This window comes from Carettochelys insculpta, chromosome 1 (genome assembly GCF_033958435.1).
Source record: "Carettochelys insculpta isolate YL-2023 chromosome 1, ASM3395843v1, whole genome shotgun sequence".
Classification (NCBI taxonomy): domain Eukaryota; kingdom Metazoa; phylum Chordata; order Testudines; family Carettochelyidae; genus Carettochelys; species Carettochelys insculpta.
Window position 1 is genome coordinate 87,396,138 of NC_134137.1, and position 25,901 is coordinate 87,422,038.

At 42.0% G+C, this 25,901-nt stretch overlaps 1 protein-coding gene across 3 annotated transcripts in view; it reads left to right on the forward strand.

Moving 5' to 3' along the window:
• The window catches only part of UCHL3 (ubiquitin C-terminal hydrolase L3), an 81,531-nt gene that overhangs the window by 26,814 nt on the left and 28,816 nt on the right, over window positions 1–25,901 (forward strand). Inside the window, exons 1-5 of one of the 3 annotated variants that reach the window (XM_074988978.1) lie at window positions 4,871–5,037; window positions 5,696–5,852; window positions 6,845–6,930; window positions 8,535–8,582; window positions 22,594–22,671. In XM_074988978.1, the coding sequence (XP_074845079.1) occupies window positions 5,771–5,852; window positions 6,845–6,930; window positions 8,535–8,582; window positions 22,594–22,671 (294 nt within the window). In that variant the 5' untranslated portion in view covers window positions 4,871–5,037; window positions 5,696–5,770. Of the gene's footprint in view, window positions 1–4,870; window positions 5,038–5,695; window positions 5,853–6,844; window positions 6,931–8,534; window positions 8,583–22,593; window positions 22,672–25,901 lie in introns of those variants that run through there. The other 2 variants (XM_074988960.1, XM_074988969.1) reach the window with 2 other exon arrangements.

Below are 25,901 nucleotides of genomic sequence, written 5' to 3' on the forward strand. Positions count from 1 at the left end.
GACCGAAAGTGCACGAAGGACCAGCGCGCATTGGTGCATGCACGACCCGACAGAGACTGCTGGAAATTTTCCGATCTGCGGCACCGGGGCGAGCCCGACACCTACTGTGGAGCACCCACGGGGACACATCTCGAAGAACCATTGTTACTACACAAGTGAGTAACTTCTCTTTTCTTAACCTTGTTGTTATGAATTCGAATTAAGTGTCCACAAAGCTTTGCGAAATTCACCCCATCCATGTTGAGTTGCCGCGTCCCCATGGCCCTGTGCAAGTTCAACAGTATGAGCAGTGCCTTGTGGTTACCTATCCCACAGTGCCTTCGCCCATGTTGTTTGTGGGTGTTTCATGATTGAATCCCAGAATGAAAAACACTGTCCCAGAATTCAGAGCACCAATAACCACACGAAAATGAACTGGAGATCATGCCATTTCCTGCTATGGCATTCAAGTGCAAGCATGGATCTGTAAGTGCATCAGCTCACAGCACATATCTTTTTGGCAGCTACACTGGCTGTGGTGCAATTTTGCCTTCAATTACAAAGCTAAGTGATGGTTCAGTATCATAATGGTGCTGCTGCTGATGACAACGACGGTTTGGAAGAGCAAATCTCCCAACTGCAGTCCAAGAGCTCAGAGCTTCTGGCTGCATTGGTGACATTGGAGTGGCAGTTTTGGAAGTGTGAGACCAGCATACATCAATAGGACCGTATTATTTTGGAGCCCTGGGATGACCAGCAATAGATGCAGAATTTTTACATGTGCAAGTCCACTATTATGCATCTTTGTGATGTTCTGACCCCTGCCTGAAGCTCAGCAACACAAGAATGAGGCTGGCTTTAACAGTTTGGAAGTAACTGGCAATTGCATTGTGGAAGTTTACAACGCTCGACAGTTACTGGTAGTGGCAAATCAGGTATAGGTGGGCAGATCTATAGTGGGTTCTGTGGTGATGCCAGGTGACCCATGCAATCTGTCGGCATCTCCTCAGGAAGACCATGACCCTGGGAGATGTACAGACAATAGTGGATGGCTTTGCTGCCAAGGGGTTTCGTAACTGTAGTGGGGCAATAGATGGCACACAGATCCCCCATCATGGTCCTGGACCACCTGGCCTCTGAGTATATAAACCAAAAAGGGTACAACTGCATGGTTTTGCAGCAGTTGGTAGATCACAAAGGTTGTTTCACCAACATCAGTGTGGAATGTTCAGGGAGGGTTCGTGATGCACGCATCTTGCAAAATTCTAGCCTGTACAGAAAGCTCCTGGATGGGAGCATTTTTCCCGATCGGAAAAATTATGATCCAAGACTTGGAGATGCCTACTGTTTATATTGGGCGACCCTGCTTACCCTCTGCTCCCTTGCCTTATGAAGCCCTACACAGGAGCCCTGGGCCCTAGCAAGGAAAACTTCAATCACAGAGTCATCTGGTGCAGAATGGTGCCTGTGTCCTGTAAAAGCGAGGTTCGGATGCTTATTGACCCATATGGACCTTTCTGAAACTAATGTCTCCACAGTGATTACAGCGTGCTCTATTTTGCACAACATATGTGAATCCAGACAGGAGACTTTCCTATCCATCTGGAATTCCGAAGCTGAGTCCATACGCAGGGTTTACTCACAGCCGCCTAAACAGCTATCCACCAGTACCCATGCTGAGGCAGCAGCAGTAAGGGACCTTTTAAAAATAGCTTCATGAATGGTCTGTTGTGCACATGCTACCAATGTGTTTCTCTGACATAATGCCAATAAATCATACTGTGTTTTAAGGAATGAATGTTTTTTCTTGGTGAGTGGGGGTTACGTTGCAGTACGTAGCACACATATGGCGGGCAGCTGTGCCTTCAGCCTTCCCGCAACCACACAGTTCCATCAGCTGCATGTCCACTGCAGACCAAGGACTATCAGTGAGCAGCTGTGCCTTCAGCCCTACCCCAAATTGCTTGGTTCCTTCAGCCACACATCCACTGCAGATTTGGGAGTATTGCTAAGCAGCTGTGCCTTCAGCCTTCCCCCAACCTAGTCAGTTCTGTTAGCTGCACGTCTGCTATGGACCTGGGAGTATCAGTGGGCAGCTGTGTCTTCAACCCTCCCCCAACCCCTACTGTGATTTGTGTTCCTCACCACTCCTGCATGCCACAACATTACACCAAGCTCAAAGGAATGATTTTATTCTGGGGGGATGAGAGGTTTAAGTGGCTGGGAAAAGAAACCTTTTCAAGGGTGCTTTAGTAGCCTTTTGCAGTGGCCCTTGGGGATAGAGCGGCAGGCTATCCTTGCCCTCCCTCCCCGCGTGCAGTGACCACAATGATGTGGGGTGGGGGCGACCTCTCTTCAGGGGACTCTGGGCAGCAGGTATCAGCTCCTGCACTGCTGTGTTGGGAGTGCCTCTGCAGCTGCAGCAGGGACCTCCATTTGCTCCGTAAGTGTCATTACCAGTTTTGCTGTGGCCTCACTCTGCTTTGCTGCTGCTGGAAGTCAAGCAAACTCAGCTTGACTCTGACACCACTGAGCTGTACTATGACACCACTGAGCAACGTCCTTTTGTCAGCTTCCTGTGCTCTGCTTCATTCCACTCCATGTGCTGCAGGATAACATCCTGCTTGCACTTCTTTCTCCTTCTGTATTTCTCTGAGCATTACCGTTGGAAAGTGAAGTTCAAAATTAAGATGCAATTCACATAATGTGCTTTCAAATAGAATGAATGGGTTTCTGTGTCTACTATCAGGGAAAGCTGCCTTTTTGAAGGCTGCTAAAGGCTTATAAAGGATGGGATAGTAAGTGTGTATTTCACTTTGGCATCACTTATCCAGCACATTTCTTTGTGGACATGGTAAAATATAAGCAATTGTCTGCTTTTCAAGGGATGGGGAGGGTTGCAAAGCAGGGGAAGCTGCCAGGTGCCCTGGCCGTGTCCTGGGGCAGGGGAAGAAACAATTTCGGCCATTCCTGGAGCAGTCCTCCACAATGATCAACCCATGTAGAAGGTAAGGTGGGGACGGGTTCGATTAGAGCCACATGGGTGGCTGTGTGGTGCGGTTTGACGTAAAATACATTTAATGTAAAAAAAAAAAAAAAAAAAAAAAAAAAAGCACTCCAAAGAAATGCTGGGGCCCTGCGCAGAGTCCTGGAAAGGAAATATGACAGGATATGCTGGGTGGAAAGGGGCATGGTTGGGGAGACACCCATCAGAGCCTGGCAGCCACATGGCATGGGGATTCCTGAAAAATAAAAATAAATGCTGTCTGGAAAGGGACACGGAGAGTGGGGTTGGGGGAGAAAATGCCCAGCAGCTGCATGGTGCAAGGGATTCCTGAAAACCTAAAATAAATGATGGTTGGAAAGGGACCTTAGAGGGGAGAAGCCACGCAGATCCTGCAAACTGGATTGGGGGGTGAGGAGTGGTGCAACCGCTGGCTGCTGTAGGCAAATATACAGGGGAAGGAAGCATGTTTTAAAAAAAAAATGCAAAATTCCTGTGCTTCTGCAGGTTACAAAAGAAGACCTCATCCTCCTAAAACTAGCAGATATGGAGAAGGAACACCTGCTCATGCTGTGTGAACCAAAAGCCTGGAAAATTTGCCAAAGTGCTGATGGTGCCATGACACCATATTGCACTCTGGTTGCCTGGCATGGCACGGTGTGCTACCGTGGAAGCCACAAGAAGTCAGGACTGTCCAAGAACCTCGTTTAAAAAAATACAAGAGTGCCTGGATGAGGCCTTTGAGGAGCTCTCCATAAAGGAGAAGTGCTCCATCTCAAGAAACAATAACATGCTGTTCTGATGGGCACAGAACCACATACCCAACCCCCTTCTAATATGCAGAGTAAGTACTGACCTGAACAGCTTGGTTCAGAGTGCTTGCTGATCAGAGTGGAGGGGACCAATTCCAGGTCTATGGTGAAGTGCTCCAGGCTGTCGGAAGAACTTCATCAGTCCCCTGCTCATTGCCCCCTTCCCTCTTTCCATTGCCCTATACACCTGGGGCACTCAGCTCCTCTGGGCTCACCCCAAACTCCATACCAGGACCTTCAGAAGTGTCATAATTCAGACTGGGCTCCATGGTGGGGTCGCTGCCCATAAGCATGTGCAGCTGTTCAAAATAGCATCAGGTCCATGGAGCTGCTCCTGATGGCTGGTTGGACTTTTTGATAGGCCTGCCAGAATTCTTTCACCTTCACCTGGCATTGCATAAAGTCTCAGGAGTAACCTCAGGCAGTCATCTGATCATAGATTGTGGTATTTCTCTTGGCCACATGAAGTCTCTTCACCAATGATTGGGCTCCCCAGTTTGTAAGAAGATCCAGGAGCTCCTGCTGGGTCCATGCTGGGGCTCTCTTGAGACCCAGAGAAGTACCAGGCACACCACTACCCTGAGTGCTCATGATTGAAAGAGACGGCTACCAATGCCGCGCAATGGCTACCTATGCAGTGCAATGCGATGGGTAAAGGAATTTGGCCATAATGGGAGCCCTTTCATATTTGCAGGGTTGAGCGCTACTGATTCCAATTCACATTCTAGTTCAAATTCAGTGAAAACTTGGCAGCCTTCCTGAGACCTTCTTCCCGTGCACCTGGATGGAGGGAGAGCAGCACACAAGAAAGCGGTCATACATGGAGGGTCACCGCGTAGCTTTGTGGGATACATAATGGACACTTCTGGAGGCTAATAAATTTGAATTAACAACATGGCGCTTCCACACCAGCCTTTGCTCAAGATTTTAAATTTGAAATTGACACTATACCCATCCCATAATATTGACATTTGTTATCAGTGTTACGGCTCAATAAATCAAGCTAATAGTATTAACTATGAAGATAGTGACATTTTAATATCGAGCTAAATCCTTTAAATTTGATTTTCTCAGAGTTTAGACACAGCCTAAATCTATACAGCAGAAGAAATGGTCTGGATGTGCTTCCTTCCTGAAACCATTTCTTCACTCATTGTTGGCTACATGTTTATCCCAAAAGTCTCCGCTTGACAAGCTCTGGAATGCTATTGTGTGTCCCAGGATACCTCCTTCACCATAAATGTATGTAAATTTAATAAATGAATACATGTATAAATTTACAGCCAAACAGTGTCATCGGGCAAACTGAAACAGAATAAGCAAAATTATCGTATTACGGTTTTGTAAGGCTGATTTGCAAAGTTACTGGTATCACTCAGAACCATAGAAATGACTCAGCATTCTTCCAGTTGAAGAAAGACTACATTGGAGTATCTACAGTGCTTCATTTTTTGTTCCTTTTTAGTGTAGTTCTCTACTGTATTCTAGTTTGTGTGTTATAGCTCTAAAGCTAGTGTGGCCTTCTCCAACGTCTTGTGCTGAATTGCAGAGATGAAGGAGGCTATGGTAAAGGGGACTGTTTCTCTGAAAGTGAGCCTAGCTGATGATTCTTAGTATAGCACTAGGAGACATAAGTCGAGTGTTTGTGTATTGGATAAAAGTCACCGATGTTTGACTGGTGTCAAGAGACTGTTTAAGGATTTAATCTCACAGATTTCTACAAGTGAATAACTTCCAGTACATAAGCAAGAGGGGTCTGGTTAATAAAGGGGGCAATCCTTTACTTTAGTCGTGCTTCAAACAGCTATTAAATTTCAATTGAGCTTTATTTTTGCACAGGAAATTGTGAAATCGTTCTCTTTTATTGTTATGTGCAAGATGTTTGTTTGTTTTTCCCCAGTATGAAACATTCAGAACAGAAGAGGAAGAGAGAATTAAAGCCCAGGGACAGGAGGTCAGATCATCAGTATATTTCATGAAGCAAACCATCAACAATGCTTGTGGAACAATTGGGCTTATTCATGCTATTGCAAACAACAGAGATAAAATGAACTTTGGTAAATCATTTTTCTTAATTTTTTGGAGGGTAGGTGGCGCCGCAGTATTCCTGTCATATTGATGACTGTACTTGAAAACTAGAGACACAAGTAGAAATTCACCATTAGGCAGACTTGTCTTAATTATACATCAGCAATGCAACATTTTTTTTGGTTAGATGGTAGTCGTTTAAGACTCTTGTAATACAAAGGATGCTAATACAGCACATATTTAAGTGAATAAAATATAACTCCACGTTCAGAGGAGCAAATACCATACTAATATTTCACACCAAAATAAGAGCCTAATGACTTCAAATTGTTTTGTTCTTTTATGCAGTGAAACAGAATGTCTTTCTCTTCATGTAAACACTCTGTATGCTTTTGTGTAACAAGATTTTTGACAGTGTAATGTTGAATATCACACATAGGCTACGTCTACACGTGCCCCATACTTCGAAATGGCCATGCAAATGGCCATTTCGAAGTTTACTAATGAAGCGCTGAAATGCATATTCAGCGCTTCATCAGCATGCGGGCGGCAGCAGCGCTTTGAAATTGACGAGCCTTGCCGCCGCGCGGCGCGTCCAGACGGGGCTCCTTTTCGAAAGGACGCCACCTTCTTCGAAGTCCCCTTATTCCCATGAGCTCACGGGAATAAGGGGACTTCGAAGTAGGTGGCGTGCTTTCGAAAAGGAGCCCCGTCTGGATGCGCCGCGCGGCGGCAAGGCGCATCAATTTCGAAGCGCTGCTGCCGCCCGCATGCTGATGAAGCGCTGAATATGCATTTCAGCGCTTCATTAGTAAACTTCGAAATGGCCATTTGCATGGCCGCCATTTCGAAGTTTGGGGCACGTGTAGACACAGCCATAGAGAAAATAAAAAAGAAATAATAGAAATCAGAATTGTTTCTTTGTACTGTATGTAGCCCTTCAGTTTTCATTTTATTTTCTAATTTGTTTAGAACAAGAAAGAGTAATTGAATGATTTATTAATTTTTATTTATTTTTTAGAATCAGATTCTACATTGAAAAAATTCCTGGAGGATTCGTTATCTATGAGTCCTGAAGAGAGAGCCAAATATTTAGAAACCTATGAAGTTAGTATCATTTTTTTTTAAGATTCAGCAAAAACTGATATGCTTAAATAGTCCAACTGTTGTAAATGAGAATGCTCTGCTCACATTTAAAGTTACACATGTGCTGAAGTGCTTTGTCACATTAATACATGAATGCTTTACTGTAAATGTCACTTTCTGCTAGCGTGGAATTTAGTAACCTCTCTACAGGTTGAACCTCTCTAGTCCAGGACACTGTGCTCTGGCACCATTTGTGGTCCTACATGATTTTAGTTACTTGGCTGTTCCCATGGGTGTGGCCAAATTTCTCATGTCCCATAAAATATTAACAGAAAGGTAGCTGTGTAAATCTACATTTTAACAAAACAAAACAGCAGTCACCTGATCACTTCAGTTTGCTCATCACCTAATAAATTATTTTGTTAGTCTTTAAAGTGCTACATGACTACTGTTTTGTTGTGTCCCTTAGAGTTTGTTTATAGCTACCAGTCCTGGCTGTTAGTGTTCTGTGCAGTAATTTAGCTCTAATTTACCCCTAAATGTCTTCTAAGAGCCCATTGATCAGTGGAAGTGTTGGTAATGCTGCTAGACCAGGGGATGGCAACCAAAATAGTAAAAAGCCATTTTTTTTCTCCCAAATTTGATAAAGAAAAAAAAAAATTCAAGAACCACAATGTACGGGAATATGAGACAGACCTTAAATAACATCAAACCATACTTCTTGTAATCCCTCCTTAAAGGACAATGCATACAAAATGATTTGTAATGCGATACACATTTACTGGAGGACATTCACAAACTTTTTACGTATTCTGTTTTCTTACACATCACTTGTGTGTTTGTATCACTGTTTTCCTGACTTTCACTCACAAACCTCTTTTTAATTATGCCAATTTTACTTCATGTTTAATTTGTTTTCTTTCTTAAAATGCGTGTTTTCATTCACAGCAGGAATGTTCCAGGCTTCCTTTTCCTTTTCAAAATCAAAACTTCATTAGCAACACAATCAAAACACAGATATAGTATCATATCCCACAAAGCACTGCACGTGTTAAAGAGGGAGTTATCCAATGTTTCAAGATCACATACCATTTGCTATTTCGATATGAGTTGTTCATTTTGAGATGTTCACCATTTATCAGATCATCGGGGGAGCTTTTTTACTTTGCAATTATAGCACTGGGAGCCACGAAGAAGTCCTTAAAGAGCCACATGTGGCTTCAGAGCCACAGGTTGCAGACACCTGTGCTATACAATATGACCGTCCGACAAATTCTCTGGCTTGGCACTAGTTGGGTGCTGAGGGTGCCACACAAAAAGGGTTTAACATGTAACATGTGGACAGTTTTAAAAAGCTTTGTATGAAAAAGTATTACAGTTTTTAAGAAATGTTCTTAGAATGCTTTTTAAAATAGTCTTAAAAATGGAAATTTTGGGTGTTTGTTAATTTCTAATCGATATTTCTGATAGTTCCAACCGTAAAAATCATACCAGGTAGCATATAGCACAACTTCACTGTACTTTGATTCAGTGTTCAGTGAGTCTTTAAATACCTGCTATTTTAGGAAATGATCTTTTCTTTTTGGTTGAAATCTAATTAAACATACATTGTTCTAATTTTTCAGGCTATTCGTGTGACTCATGAATCCAGTGCTCATGAAGGTCAGACTGAGGTATTCCTTTTTTTAAATTTTGTTTGTTTTATGACCATAATACTTGGAGAGACTCCTTCATGTTTTGGTTTTCAGTCATTTTAATCCGTTTATTTTATGTATAATCTGTGCTAGAAGGAAAGTAACTAACTTCAGATGTTCAATAATCATGACAATTAAAAATAATAAGCTTTTTTTTTTTTCCTTTTAATTGAGGATTTCTATTTCTGGTGGGGGTCAGAGTCTTTAAGGTGATTTGGGTCACATTTTCAAGCTTTTCTTCATAGCCAAGAAAGTAACTTCATTTTTTAGTAAAATGAGATTGTCCTTTACTCTCATGGAGCTGAGGTTTAAAGAAAAATACCAAATATTGGAAAACTTGTAACAAAATCATAAGGATTCATGACGTATTTTTTCCTGTTTTGGGTCAACAGAAAATCAACTCTGAGATTAATGTTATAAACGACATAAGTTAGCCATTGAAGCTTGACACTTGTGTATAACTTTGTCAAACAAATGTGTGCTCTTACTGATCTGCAATTAATGTGCACAGCTTTCCTGTGGGACTTTGTGTGTGTAACCTACATACTGAAATCATAGTTGTAATGTGAGTAACAAGATACTTGACAACATATTTTAGTTATATTTAAGCCCCCACAACTACCCTCCAAATCCTAAAAAACAGACGAGAAGTCCTGATAGTCTTTAAAGTGTTACCGGACTGCTTTTTTGCTTTGTGAAGATACAGACTAAGATGGCTACCTCTCTGACTATTCTCCAAACCCTAGACAATATGATTTGGAGGGTGGTTACTAATTGTATCTTGGTTCTACAGTATGAGAGAGAGCTTTCTGTTCCTTTAGTATAACCAAATGTACTCCCAGTACAAATAATCAGCTGAAGTTATGATAGTTGTCCAACAGATGTATCTGCATTCAATTTCCACATTAATAAAGGCATAAATATTATTTCCTTTTTCTTCATATGTTATGTGGCTCTTGTAACTTTGACTCATAGTTCATGTTGATCTGGCAGCAGATATTGCTGTGGTGCTATACTCTCCTAAGACACCGCCAGCTGCTGAAGAATTAAACTTCACAGTCAGAACTATACAGTCATAGTCAGAGCAGTTTGAATTTATAGTAACATGGGACATACGATTTGGGTCAGTATTCCCCTAGGAAAGCTGTGCACATAATGGAAGAACTTTCCAGGAGAAAATGATCTGAAAATATTGGTTGACTTCCATTGGTTTTGATGTAGAAATTACAGTTCGTTGGGCTGAAAATTCCATTGCAAAATTTTGGTCAAGCAGCATAACAGTATCTTTTTTTTTTAGATATTCCACAAAATATCACTTTGCTGTTTAAGATACAATTATTTTTAATGGGTGTTGTAAAATTGCTTGTGCATTTTATGTTCTGCTGAGGTCGACTAACACTATACCCTCGAAGTTCAAGCACGCAAAAAGGCCTTTTTGTAATTTTCACGCTACGTAACTTTGAAAAATGGCATTTGTTTTTATATTTTAAATGACAATGGAAGAAAACTAGATGAAGGATTTAAAAATGACTGGAGGATTATAGAATGTTACAGTGTTAAGTGCTTCTATTCACTGATAAAATCTAAAGGATAAATTTAATGAAATCTCTTCTTTGCCAATGTTTGGGTCCCCCTGAACCCTGTTGGAAACTACTCTGAATGCCTAATTTTGTGTGTGTGTGTGATTTTTAAAGTGTTACTAGTTGCTATGGAAAACTGAGGAAAACAATAAATAGAACTCCAGATGAAATTGCAAATATATAAATGTCATTGCTTTTGTAGCTTATCTTATTCACTATGGCTGTATTTACATGTGTCTCTTCTTCTGGAAGAGGCACACTAGTGAGCTATCCAGAAGATACTAATGAGGTGTGGATGCAAAGGTTCTATGCCTTATTAGCATATCAGCATCTGTTTCAGAGTACAGAAGAAGCTCTTCTGGACTCCAAACTACATGTGCAGATGCGCGGCCAACGGGAGTCTTCCAGAAGGAAACACTCCTTCCTCAACATTTTGCACTCACAGTGGGAGCTATCATCATTCTTTGGAGACTTTTTTTTTTTTAACTCTATGTGCCCCAGACTCCTAAATGGCCCCCTCAAGGATTGAGATCGCAACCCTTGGTTTACAAGGCCAGTTCTCTAACCACTGAATTATTCCCCTCCCACAAACAAAAATGTGAATCAATTGCAGAATCACATTGCAAGCAAAATTTGTGAATCTGCAAAAATCTTGGGCTGTGACTAGACTAGCCCCGAACTTCGAAGGGGGCATAGTAATTAGGGCATCAGTAGATGACTAATGAAGTGATGCACATGCACTACAGCACTTCATTAGTCAAAATCTCCCCTGCAGCAACGTGCCGGCTTGTGTGTAGCCGCGGGTCAGCTGCAGGTACTTCCAAGTGCCCGTTCTCTTTCAAAGTCCCTTTACTCCTCAAAATTTTGACCCATGGCTACATGCAAGCTGGCACTTCGGAGTTGCTCCGAGAAAGATTTCGACTAATGAAGTGCTGCATATGCACCACAGCACTTCATTAATAATCTCCTGACACTCTAATTACCATGCACCCTTCAAAGTTCAGGGCTTGTCTAAACACAGCCTTGGTGAAACAAAACAGCAGAGTTTTTTTCCCATTGAGATTTCTTGGTGGAATGAAGAAATTTGAGATTCTGGGAAGAAAAAGAAAATATGAGGACAAACATTGGTAAACTACATTCCAGCAGGATTTTTCAGGCATATAAAAAAGCAAAGAAAGAGGTGTCAGCCACTAAGGGAAGGATTGTTTGACCCTATTGAATCAAAGGAAGGTAAGAGAGAGAAATGTATAGATTAATGAGGACCTGTGGTAAGAGAACTAAATACTTTAATGAGATCAAAGCCATTAAAGATAAATGTGGAAATATGTTAATGAGAACCAGATTAAGTCATAGTGGGGAAATTAGTTTGAAAAGATTATGAATGAATAGAATCCAAGAGAATCATATCAATACAATATGATTAGAATCAAACCAGGATCTGATAACATCTGATGCAGAAGTAGTTACAGAAGCATTGAGTAACATGAAAAAGAAAAAGAAAATAGTTGTTGCCTTGGTGGCATGGCAGCAGAAGTGTGGAAAGAATGAACATGTTGTCACAACAGTTTAATTTCATTGTAAAGACTGAGATTATGCTTGGAGAAGAGCAGAGCATCACAATATTTAAGAGGAAAGCAGACCTACTAGGGCTGCAGTAATTACTGCAGCATTAAACTTGTGAACCAAATGAGGAAGAACTGGGAGACAGCTATGGATAAGAGACTGTGAGAAGTAGTAATGGTCAGTGGCAGTCAGTTTGGATTTTTTTGCCAGGCAAGTCAACAATGGATGCGGTCTTTGTGTAAAGATTGTTTGTGGAAAATAGAGGAGGAAAGGAAGAAGAAAATCCTTCGCATAGTATTTTAGTCTCGAAAAATCTTAAGACGTTATCAAAGTGGCCATTGGGTAGTGTATCAGAATGAAACAGGTGCCTGGAGGCCATTGGTAGAAAGTGAGTGAACACATTCTAGTAATACAGTATATCATGGTTCTGCACTAAGCCCCTTTTTGTTCACCCTGGTGCTTGCTTCACTTACAGAAAACATTCTACACTTGCGCGGCCACCCCCCTTTCCGGAAGGGGCATAGTAATGAGCAGCAAAGAGGAAGATGCAAATGAGGCACGGGTTAAAATATCTTGCAGCTCATTTGCATATTCCCATGAGATCTCACTTCCACAAGATCCCCTTCTGGAAGCAAAAGCTGCCGTATAGCCAGGGTTCCTTCAGAAGGAAACGGGGGGTTTCCTTCGGAAGGACCTCCATTTTCTTTTGAAGAAACTGCCTCTACATGGCAGCTTTTGCTTCTGGAAGGAAATCTTCTGGAAGCACAATCTCACAGAAATATGCAGATGAGGCACGAGATATTTTAATTCACCCCTCATTTGCCTCTTCCACTTGGCTTGTTACCATGCCCCTTCAAGAAGGGGTGTGGGAGGGGCAAGTGTAGACGCGGCCTCCGATGGCGGGGTCCTGATTTATGCTCTATTCCAATTGATGTGCTCATGGGAGGAAGAGCAAAGAGGTGGTGGAAGAAACTTTAGTTATATGAGGGGTGTTTAAGAGAAGTGGCATGAAAATCAGCAGAAATAGAGCAAAGTATATGGTTTGTAGATTCAGTGATATCTTGCAGGAAAGCAACAAACTTGTTACTATGGAAGGTCCACCGCTATCCATACTTGATGTGCCAAGGTTTGATAGTACAGGTGAACTCAACAACAAATAAATAAGCTGAGAGACGTACTAAATGGAGAGAAGTAAGCAAAGTCATTGTTAATGGAATGCCTGTCAAATTGAGAAATAAGGTGATAATTAGGTCTGCACTTCTGTATGGCTCCAAATGCTGGGTAGTGATGAAGAGGCAGGAGCAGATCTTAAATACAGTGGAAATGAAAAAAGGTAAGAAGGATGTTTGGAGTTAAAATAGCAAATGCTGTTAGGAACAAAGGGGAAAGTGTAAAGATGATATTGATTATGGAAAAGCTGAAAGAATCCCAGATGAATGGGGTTTGGGCATTGACGATGTGCCGACCTATTCCAGGTCCTGTGGGTACGCATGGGGTTTGATACAGCAGGGAGAGTTGCGTGGCCCAGGACCGCAGCCTTGTATAGTGTAGCAGCAATATGTGATTCAGTGTATCTACTTTAAAACCTGGGTTTCCACAGTGTTATGAGTACCAGGAACAGTAACACTCCACAATGCCCTGTGGCTGTTCTAAGTCCCAATAATTCTCTATACAGCCCCAGCTAGTCCAGCTAGTGGTATTTACCAATAGTGACTGATTCATTTATTCGTAACTACAACTACTTAACGCTTGTCTTAAATATATTTATTTATTTGGCATAGGCTAAACACTAGGTTACATATAGCTGTATATAATTACATTCGACTTACCAATAACATCCAATGCTCCCACATCTTACCAACAACTACGTTACAGCGGCCCTTCAAGTCAGAGGTACGGCTTGGTTGGGACCTTTCGTGGTGGTGACGTCCAGGTGATCAGGCTGGGTCTGCTGTCTGGACTGGAAGTTGCTAGCCTCCGCCTGGTGTCCAGGAGCCCACCTTGTCCCTGCTAAATCACCTTTTATACTGTTTCTTAACTGGGGGTTCAATACCTGGCCAATTAAAGTGTTTGTTACCTAATTTGGGCTTTCTATCCTCCCGGCCTGTCAGAACATGTTACAAGATTTCCTCTGTCCTTGGTCATTTTCTGAACCTCCCCCCCGGGACCTTCTGATATTGCACAACCAAGATGTTCTCTTTGGGGGCCTTCCAGCTACTTGGCCCAGCTGTTCTCTTTGGGGACTTACTATCTACTTGTCAGGATGTTCTCTTTGGGGACTCTCCAATTACTTGTCAACTTTCTGATTTCTTTCTCCTGGCCTGGCTTCAGACCTTCCCGCCGTTGTATGATAGTGTTCCAGGATGGAGTGTATGGTCATTCTGCCTTGCGAGTGAGGCCCGGCCACCAGGTGCTCATGCTCCCACAGGCATGAGAAAAGAAGATCAGAAGAATATATAGGAAACGGATGTTAAAGAAGTAGAGGATAGGAGAAAGGCTGGAAGACCCATACTAGATGGCTAGATGTTATACAGAAGGGTTTGATCAGCTGCCAGGTTTCTGAGAAACTGCTTCAAGACAGACCAGAATGGAGAAAGACTTAGAGCCAGCCCCATGTAGTGGAACTTGGGCAAGGAGGAAGAAAAGAGGAAAATAGTGGCGAATGTCCCCTAGTGTGCCACCTGTTATGGAAGTACGGAAGTAATTTCCTATTTTTTGACTTTGTACCACTTCTGGGGGTTTTTCTTGTATGCATCCTCCTTCTGGCTACCAGGAGACAGCTTGAACTACTGCTGTGTATTTTTGCCTCAGAAATTGGAGACCTTTGAACTGAGAAATCTTTGAATTATCATATTTTGATTGTCTTGTAGCAGTATTATGGCAATATATAACTTATTACAGTAAACTCTTTCATATCTGTGAGAACAACAAGAAGTCCTGTGGCACCTTATAAACTAACAGATATTTTGGAGCATAAGCTTTTGTGGGCAAAGACCTGTTTCATCAAATGAAGCGGGTCTTTGCCCACGAAAGCTTATGCTCCAAAATATCTGTTAGTCTCTAAGGTGCCACAGGACTTCTTGTTGTTCTCAAAGATACAGACTAACATGGCTACCTCTCTGATGTCTTTCAAATCTGGCAGCTCTGGGACCAGGAGGTTGCTGGATATACAAATATTATAGATAATAGAGAGGTATACCTAGCAAAGCATAACACTAAGGAAAAATGAGATTAGATATTAAGAAACAAAAATGTATGCAGAGTACTTTATTTACCAACAACACTAGTATTGTACACTGTGAACTTAGGCTGAATTTGCTGTAATTATTTGTATTTACTTTCACTGTCCTGTACTTCTGGAAAATGTAACTAAAATGTACTTATGGTTGAAACACCAGTTTTTGGAGAGTTCTGGATGATAGAATGCCAGATAGGAAAGAGTTTACTGTATTTCCATTGAAACTTTAAATTTTTCATTACCATAATTGTCTGTTATCTTGGAAAAATCAAAATGAACTGCTGTTTTTAATTACTTTTGCATGTAGATAATTGGTCTCAAATTCACAGTTCACACTTGCGGATTCTTTAATATATATGGATACATGAATCTAAAGCTAGGTTATGGTGAGTAAGGCTGGTGTTTTTAGAGAGATGGGAGTTGTAGTAAGAGATTGGAGTTATACTGGTTTTCTTGAAAACCAGTATTTGAATCACAATTCAGCTGGACTTTCCTGCCTAGCTATGACTGCATACCCTAGGTTATAAGCAGTTGTTTAGGATGGTATGATGGTTTGAGTCAGAGATCCTGTTAAGACTGTCACCTGTTGGACTGATCATGCCACAGAGCCCTCCTACCACCCTGTCCTGCTAAGCTAGTAGTTCTAGTCTTCCCTAACAAAGGGGCAGAGTTGGGGTTATTGCCCGTTACAGAGCAACAGACATTGAGAACAGCTCAGCTCTGGAAAGGCTTAGTCAAAGGGAATAGACAGAGTGCACACAACTCCAGCAGGATCAAAACCCCAGACAAATCTATCTTTCTGCATAAAAATTTTATACAGAGCAAGGTCATAAGTTTGCCCCCTTTATCAATGAATGAGAGAGAGAGAGAGCTGTTACTCTCCCCCGACATAATAGTTATTTACCTATGGTTTACCAGTAAAGAAAAGATTTTGTTAAGTATAAAATGTAGGATTTAATTGGATTCAAATGATAACACATCAAAGTAAGTTACTAAAGTAAAATAAAGCATATCAGTTAACCTTAATACTGAAACTTCTTACATAACATTCCTTACCCTAACACTAGTTAGGGTAGTTAGTTTTTCTTTTCTGAAAATGTAGGCAGCCTTCCCCTTCTCCTATGTTGAGTTTCAAATGTTTTCAGCATTCATCTTAGTGATATGTTGGCTGTTTCTTGTTGTCTCTAACTGCAATCTCCCCAATTATCTGGTTCCCTGCTTATAAATAGATGTTGTCCAAGATGGAAATCCTTTGTGTTCAGCTTCAAACCTTTCCCACCCTCATGGAAAACTGCCAAATTCAAAATGGGTTCCAGCATTACCTTTTCTAGAACCAACCATGGTACAGTTTTACAGGAAAAACAAGACTATTCACAGATCATTATCTTGAGCAGCAGGCTGTTAAGTTCCTTGAGTACTGCTCGTGGCCTTCACAAGCACATCTAGATATATAAATGGATGCTTTGTATTTCTAACTTCACATACAAGAATGACACGCACACACACAAATAGTACATACACATTTGGCGGATTAAAAGCTTTTCAGTGACAGGTTACGTGATACATTTTGCATACAACATTCAAGTTATGCATAGTCATATTCAAAAACATATTTCCATGAAAAAATATGGAGGCATCACATCATACATACCATCAGAACTGTAAACTTGCTTGGAATGTAACATGCTCAGGCTTTGATTGTGGTAGCGATGGCTAGCCTTGGAAAATGGTGAAGAGTGAAGACATACCAGTTTCAGCCACTGTAAAATGAAAACTTTCCAAGATCTCTAGTTTCCTGAGACACTATGATTTATTGGTTAAGAAATTTTTGTACTGTGATATGTTGCTTATATGTGTGTGCATACTGTTTTTCTTTTGGGGGGGGAGGGGATTTGCTTGTGTGTTTTTAGGTTGGTTAGTGGTTGGTTAGTCCAGGAATCCATTTGACCTCCTAAAGGAATGTTTATTGCAGTTTTTCCAAGAGTTCAGTGATACTATTACTGCCATTATAAATGTGGATCATAACCTGATACTCCAGATGCAGCACGTGAAGGAATGCAAGTAACTGTTCATTACTGTGATAAAAGTATGCTACTGTTGAGCAGCTATGGTGTTTTTTATGAAAAACTTTTTATATCTATGTAAAGAAACGCTGTATGTCACTAATTCCTAAAACGAAACATAACTACAAAGGACGTACCGACCCACGAGGCAAGCAGTATTGTATTGTTTAATTCTGCCTGACATGAAGATCTTGCCAGCAAAAAGTCCCTTCAATGTTTTAGAAATTTGTTCTTAAAACTGCCCGCCTATTTAAATATAAATGCTTATTGGGCAAGCTACAATGGTCTTCTTTTTAAAAAAGAGACTTCGAAGGAGGAAGAGTTGAGTATTTTAAAAAAGAGAGGTCTTATAATACTCAAATGTATTGGGATTTACATTTTTATAACTTCATAAAAATTGTTTTGATGCCAGAAGTGACTATTGTGATGACCTAGTCTGACCTCCTGCATATAACAGGCCATAAAAACCTCAACTACTTCAGGAGGACTCCAGATTGATTTGTCTAAAAACTTTTAAGTAAGTTTACAGTCGAGGTGGAAGAGGGTAGCCAAAGATATGTGCCTTGAGAATGTGCTTCGAGGACTTCAAAAGCTTCTAGACTCCAGTCAAGGTTAAAATACTCCTGATATGCAGAGTTGCAGAGACTTAGATTCCCCTTACAAGTAGTCATTGTGGGAGTCAGCAGATGCCCCCTACAATTATGCTAGTGGAAGCCATTCAGGGATCTGTGACATCCAATCTATAAGCAGGACCAGCCTTTAGTGATGGCTGATGTTGACAACTGCTCAAGGTGCTGTGATCAGAGGGCATTCTCTAAGTGCTGCAAGCTGCTGGGCCTAGGGCGCTGGAGCGGGGGTGAAAGCAAACAGAGCTTAATTAAGCAGTGGCGCTGCTGTCCTGGCACCCTGCTCGGAAGGCAGGGCCACCACCAGCAGCACTACAGAGGTAAGGACAGCAGGACAGGATATTGCCTTCAAAACTGGGCAGCTGGAGAGCAGCAGCTTGTGGACAGGCATCTACAGGCACTAGGTCTATAAAACACAAAGTTCAGAGGTGCCGAGGCTAAGTCTTGCAAGTGGTTCTGTTACAAACTAAGTATAGAGTATAGGCATGCCAAGGGCTGTAACCCCTGGCCAGCCAAGTTAGGATAAGTGATTGCTACCCAGAGCTGCCAGCCTGTTGGCAAGGTGCACACAGCCTCAGATGTATTTGCTCTTCTATTGGCAGGTGGTCAGGGGCTGTAAGGACAGTGGAGCCCTTGGACTCAGAAACTCCTCCCTTTGCATTTCATATGAGTTCTGGGGCCAGAAGCTGGTCCTTGCACCCTGTGCCCTCATGCTGCTCTTCTAAATGCAAAGAAGGGTGCCAGTCTTCCGAAGGCTGGCCCTGTCTGTCAGGAACCAGATTCCCAGTGGAATGAATCCCTGCACCAGACACACCTGCCACCTGTGAAGTTGCAACTTCTTGAACTGTCAGTGAACAGGATGTGGGCAGTCGTGCTTAATGGTTAGTGCAGCAGTCCAGGGAGAGGGGCAGAACTGGTAATCTGGAGTGAAGCAAGCCATGAGCAGGACTGGGAACAAACAGGCACAGGAGCAATCAGAGCCATGAGTGAGTGCTTTGATTAGCCTCTAAATTGCTGCTGCTAGGCTGAAGAGCTAGTCTATGGATTCTTCCCAGTCATTCATGTGGTATAGCTCAGTGGCTCTCAGCTTTTCCAGGCTACTGTACCCTTTTCAGAAGTCAGATTTTTTTGTGTACACCCCAAGTTTCATCTAAATTAAACTACTTGCTTATAAAATCAGACATAAAAATAGTCATGCGACAGTATAGTATTACTGAAACATGGCTTCCTTGTCATCTTGTCTGTATGAAATGTTAGTTTGCACTGACCTCACTAGCACTTTTATGTAGCCTGTTGAAAAACTAGACAGATATCTACATGAATTGATGTACCCCTGGAACACCCCAACATGGCCCCAGGGATGTACATACCACTGGCTGACAGCCACTGCTGTAGCCTCACAGGCAGCCTGCTACATACCCATTGCACTCACTAGGTGACTGGCTTTGCTGCAGGCCCAGCTTCCTGATAAACTAGATCACCTGGCCTACCCAACTAGATCCTGCAGCTGCTTTGGGAAAGTGGTGGAAAAAAACTCCAGCCAATTTAGTTGTGAAGAAAAAGTTAGTGTGTAGTTCCCAAAAAGTCAACAAGTTTCATTCCTGCAGCCAACTGCAAAAAACAGTCCTAGTTGGATCCCATGGGTAGGAGGGAAAGAACTGCTGCTTTGGGCCTGCAAGCATATTACCTTCCACCTGCAGAGGAGACAATAACTTCATATGTCTGTCTGACAAACCCCCCGGATCAGGTGATGTCCTCCCCTCACCTTTGAAAAGAAGGAGAACCTTTAAAGGAGCCATGACCCTATTCTTCCTGCTCCCCCAGAAAAAGTTCCCCTGAATTAGTCATTTTCAAGGTTATATTCTGGTGTTAAAACACCTTCAAAAACAATTATTGAATTTATTCCTCATGTTCTTAAAACAAAAAAGAAACAATTGGGAAACTCAGAAATAGGTGCCAGTCATTCAGAATGGTAAATTACAGCAAAAATACTGCTTCTAAATCAAAACTCCTTTTGTCTTAATGAAGTCTTGCCTTACTTGGACTGTAGGGTTTAAAATGATGTATATTAAAATAATATAGTAAATGAAGGAAAAAGATCAAAGGTTTGGTTGTGTAACTTGCCTACATGGAACACTTGGCTAAGAATGCTTTTATGTAAACTTTTGATTTATGTTAATAAATCTTGTATGTAAGCTGAGCCAGTCTCGACTCCCTTAAACAAATAATTAAATTCAGCATCCCTCCTAGGTTGGCTTTATCACTGGTGTCTTGACAGTTCTTGTGCTATCAAAATAATACTCTGTATTTTTTCAGAGCAAAAATACACACATGGTTCAGCAATTTCCTGTCAACCAGGTCTATCCAGCCAAAACTAAAATTCTACCCTATAATTTTGAAAGCTGTTTTTCCTGTGTTGCTAGGTAAACAAATAACATATCTGCAGATTCAAGAAGGAGAAGGACAAACCTCTGTTACCAAAATAAGCAAGAGATTTGCAGAACTGAAAAACCTCAAATAATCTGCATTGACTTTCCATTGTGGAGAAAGGGCACTTGCCAGGCCACAAAATATTCAGACCTTGATCCTGCAACTTGTTCTGGTCAACAGACCCATGCTTCCATGCGTAGATCTTTTGACTTGGGAAGGCGCTGCAAGAAATTGCAGAAGCAGTTCTTCAGGATTTGATTAGGGATTTTGGCAGTGCTCTCGCAATTTTTTTAATGTGCATGTGCATAATGAATTTTTGTGTGCACCAGTATGGAGGTGATGTGTTGTACACCATTGCTATATTGGTGCACATAAAATTAATTTTGTACATGGACGATCTGTGGCAGGAGTGTGGCCGAGGGGTTCAGAGAATAGGAAGGGGCTGAGAGCTGGAGGGAATGAGGGCTCTCTCTGGACCTGGTGGCTCATATGGGGCTGGATATAAGTGGTTAGGCGTGCAGGAGGAGGCTAAGGGTGTTGGCGAAGATTTGAGGTGAAGCTGTGGCTGCAGAGTCTGGATTGGGGCTGACAAGGAGGTGGTTTGGGTACAGGCTCCTCTGTGAAAGAAGGTTCCATTCTCTCTTACTGCAGCAGCTCTGGGTCAAGTGAGAGGCACCTCTTGGCAGCTGTGGCAGCTCTGGTGAGGCTAGGTTGGGCTGGAGGAGGGCACCTTCCCAGCTGTGGCAGGTCCATCCTGCTGGAATGGTGTGGGGGGGAGAACTTTTTTTGGGAAGGCACCTCTCCAGGGAGCTGCTAGGGATGGGGAAGGATGCACTCTGTATGCCTTGGCCCCTTGCTTGGAGCTTGTTAGGAAGCTGTGTGGCCATACAGCACAGAGGAAATCCTAGATTTGGGGTGTTTTGCTGTGTATTCTGAACCTTTGAGTTTCTTCTAATGTGTTCTATGCATTTGAAGTAATTTCCTAACTCAGCAGCAGTCTTTCATCTTCATACCTGGTCAGCACAAACAGTTGAGAAACCACAGTATCATAACAAAAGCATAGCAGCCATCAGTTCCAGCAAGCTTTTTTCTGACCCCAAAAACACTGCCTTATTCTGTTGTTGGAATGTCTCAATTCCCTCTTCCTCCAACTGGCTATATATTTTCTCCCTTTGTCTAGGGCTCCTAAGGTCTGTGGCCTGATCCAAAACACACTATGGCTGTAAGTTTTGCATCAGGCTCTAAAGGGAGGAACGTATTACAAGCCAGTCTGTATAACTCTTAACGTTGTCAGGATGCTAAAAATCCCACAATTTCCAAGGATGCTCACCCCTGAGTGAATGATATTTGCATATTCTGTTGTCGTGGGTGCTTATTATTCAGGAAGAATCTCTTTTTGTTTGCCTCACTTTGAAGTGTGCAAGACTGTGTATGGCCCAGAAATTTACTGGACCCTTCTTTTGTGGAGAAGTCACAGAATGAATGTAGACAAGCAAGGCAAAATGGCAGTTGGGATGTTTTCAAAGCAGCAGGCAGAGTTGATGTGGATTTGTGATATAGGTTGTCAACTTGACAAGGTAAAAAGTGTATTGCACCTCTTTGCATAATGGCAGAATCCTTAAAATTGGGCCATTGGACTTGATTAACACTTACTGTTGGATATATGCTTCATTTATCTTGTGCAATTGCATCTTTTCTGAATACATTCATATTTTGTAAATTGAGATACAGTTGTGGTTGAGTTATAGTTATTGCTACTATTGTCTGTCTTCTAAAGGCTACTATTTGAATCTTAGTGCTTCCAAAGATATGAAAGGGAATAGAACAGATTTCAGCTTGGGTAAATGAGAGTACTGCCATTGATCTTCAGAAGAATAAGTGTGCCAATGTATTAAGTTGCACACTTTACCCCAATAAGCCATTCCACTTGCTTTCCTTTTACATAAGGAGTGTGGAAACCCTGATTTGCACTGCAGTAATGACTTGATGCACTTTAATCAGAAGTGTACCATATAGTTTTCTTCAAAATTACATGGAAAAACTGATTTTTGGGTTCTGTATGAGGATCCCTCTGTGTCTGCTCATCTCCCAGAAGTAGTAGAAATGATTTCAATCACCTTCCTTCTTCCAACGATCTCTCTCATATATAGACATGCATATTATAACTTGTCTTCATTGTATAAAGTTTACTGAGTGTAAACAGCTGCTTACTATTACTACGCTATTTACTGAGTGTAAATAGCAGGAAACTTCTTCAGATTTGGACCATATCTTAATTTCCATTCTTTGTTGTCACATCATTGTTCAAATCCAGCCTTTTCCTAGGCATAAATATAAACTTCCATGCTGATGCTTAGTAAAGCAATATGTAATACACAAAGTGGGGGAATTTGCTATAGCCTAGGTATGCTAATTCAAGTTTGAGTATTTTTTTTAATATTTATGAAGTTGTCATCATCCTCTGTATCCTTACCATCATTGTCATTGCAGCCTCATTGTTGCCTGTGCAGAATGAAGTCTTCACCAATGTGTCACTGTGTATCTATCTCCTGGGTCAAACATAACCATGTAAGTCCTGCACAGGCTACCAATCCATGTGTACTGTTGGCAGCCATTGATATGCCTTCCTATTGGCCTCCATTCTGTTTTAAGTGTAGTACATCTTCAGTCTCTCCACAACTGTTCTTTCTATTAACCATTCTTAGGGGTTTTTTCCTGTGGAACAACAAGCATGCATCAGTTCATGCTTTGCCTCCTGCATGGCTTTGGCTTTGTTTGGTTCAGAGAGAATTTGGCACCTGTGAACTATTTTTCAGAGTATACAACAACCTTGCCCTTTGTGGAATTCCTTGTTCTTCCATACACGCTTGTTCAAAGTTCTGTGCTCTTTTCTTCATCTTTATGGTCTTTCAGATGGGTCTGCTAAAGGGACTTCGTAGCAATTTCTAATTCTTTGCAATGCAGCATGATTTCCCCTTCCCATATTTTTTGTATCCTGGGCCCATTTTCCTTCCTGTTCTTAGTTCTTCACAGTTCTTTCGGTGTTTCAGCAAAGGTGCAATGTCTCCTGTAGTTCTTATATGGCTTAGGTAATTTCTGCCTTCAGATTCTATTACTTCAGATACACAGTTTCTTCAATCCATCTTTTGGTTGAACAGTAAAAAATTTCTGTTAGATGGTGTGGTTCCTTATCAGAATATTGTGACTCAACCTTTTTTCTCTTCATTCACAAGGCTTAACTCTCCATACATTAATTGTTCAATCTATTTTTATTTAGTACAAAACATTCTTTTAGATAATCGTGATATGACAGAATCCTTGGAAGCAGTAAGTGAAACAGAGTGATGGAATTGCAATTACCACAAAGTTTGTTTATTTTCTAATGAGTGAAAGATACATATTCTGAGATGGATGCTACCAAGTTACAACTGAGAACTATCTTTCTGTTTCAACCATTTTAATCACAGTGCTGTCACACTGCTAGAAATTTGGATTTGATGTCTGTAGATCCTGACTAAGGTGAAATAATTTTGACTGTGGAACAATTGTAAGTTAAATAATTCCCCAATCTGAATGGGGAAATGGAAATGCTTCGTTACTAACAGCAAAAGTGTACTCACATGCAAAATACTTCCATTTCTTTAGAGTGTTTACTTTGTAAGATTTATATATCTAAATGTTAAAACCCTTTCCCATATATCTTTGTGTTTATTTGAAGAACTATTCTTCAAATATTTGGTTTTATTATGTTACAAAGGTAGGCCGTTTCTGCACAGGCCACTTCCTTTGGAAGTGGCATGCTAATACAGGGAGCGAAAGATGCTAATGAGGTGCCGGTGCAAATTCCCTGCGCCTCATTAGCATAACATCACATGATTTGGAGTCCAGAAGACCGTTCTTCCGGACTCCAAAATGCTGTGTAGAGGTGCAGACCTTGGGAGGGGGGGAAGCTTCCGGAAGGAAGTCCTCCTTCCAGAGGCCCTTTCTTCCCAAAAATTTTTAGGAAGAAGGGGCCTCTGGAAGAAGGACTTCCTTCCGGAAACCCCCACAGGCTTCATCTCTCTTCATATTTGATGAAGAATATTTTTGGTTGCTTTGTTTATTTTTGTATCTTCAAAACACTTAGCCCAAATGTATTTGTATGTTTTGTTGTTTGTTTGTTTAGTAAATCTATAACAAGACTTAAATCAAGGGCACAATTAAAGCAATTTCTAGCAAATTCTAATATAGTGAATTAGTACATTGAGCCTAAAATGCTTTTGGATAAACACTCTATATCCATTCTTTCTGGAAATGGGAAATCCATTCATATATTTAGCTTTCTTGGAAGCATTACAAGTAACTCTCTCTTCCTTCACCCCCCACCAGCTGTCTGACACTCCTTGCTCCGTATTGTTAAATTGTATTTTCACTCAGAAAATTAAATTAGTAAAGAGAAGTTACTCACCGTAGTAATGGTGGTTCTTCGAGATGTGTCCCCGTGGGTGCTCCACGTTAGGTGTCAGGCTCGCCCCAGCGCCGCAGGTCGGATCTTTCCAGCAGTTTCTGCCGGACCGCGCATGCGCCGGCGCGTGCCGCTCCCTTGTGCACTCCCGGCCACGTGCGTGATCCGGTCCCCGCCAGTTCCTTGACCAACCGCCTCGGATGCTCCTGCAAAACACTAAACAGAGATCCGAAGCGGGGAGGATGGGCGGGTGGTGGAGCACCCACGGGGACACATCTCGAAGAACCACCATTACTACGGTGAGTAACTTCTCTTTCTTCTTCGAGTGTCCCCATGGGTGCTCCACGTTAGGTGACTATCCAGCAGTAACCCAAGATAGGAGGTGGGTAATCGGATTATGTGCAGCTTGTCCCTGAGGACTGCTGTCGAGAGACGGGTATCCTCTTGGAATACCCTGTGAAGGGCGTAATGTTTGGCGAAGGTGTCATAGGATGACCAGGTCGCCGCTCTGCAAATGTCTTTTAGCGCAACGCCCTTGAAAAAGGCTGTTGATGCCGCCACCGCTCTAGTGGAGTGAGCCCTGGGCGGGGCCAGTAAAGGAGTCTTTTTGAGTTCGTAGCACATTTTTATGCAGGATACGATGTGCTTCGAGATTCTCTGCAAAGAGAGACCTTCTCCTTTTGATTTGGGAGCGAGAGAGACTAGGAGTCTATCCGTTTTCCGGAAGGACTTAGTCCTGTCTATATAGAAAGCCAGCGCCCTCCTCACATCCAGGAGGTGTAGGCGCGCTTCTTTGTTAGAGTTATGAGGCTTTGGATAAAACGAGGGTAAAACTATAGGTTCGTTAACATGAAACTCTGAAGAAACTTTGGGAACAAAGGCTGGATGCAGCCGTAAGGTTACTGCCTCCTTGGAAAATACTGTGCAGGGTGGCGTTGCCATAACTGCTGCAAGCTCGCTCACCCTGCGAGCTGACGTGATTGCAAGAAGAAAGGTCGTCTTTATCGTAAGGAGACGGAGGGAAACCGTGGCTAAAGGTTCAAACGGTGGTCCCGTTAGTGCACTAAGCACCAGGTCCAAGCTCCACGAAGGTGGAAGCGGTTTCCGAGGGGGGGTATAGGTTTACCAGCCCTTTGAGGAACCCGGTAACCATGGGATGGGCAAACACCGTGTGCCCTTCCTCTTCATGTCTGAAAGCCGAAATAGCAGCAAGGTGGACCTTTAACGAGGATAGGGAGAGTCCTCCTCTCTTGAGGTCCAGTAAATACTCTAATATTACAGGTATAGGCGCAGCAACGGGGGCTAACTGTTTGGTAGAACACCATGCAGTGAAGCGAGTCCATTTCTGCTTGTA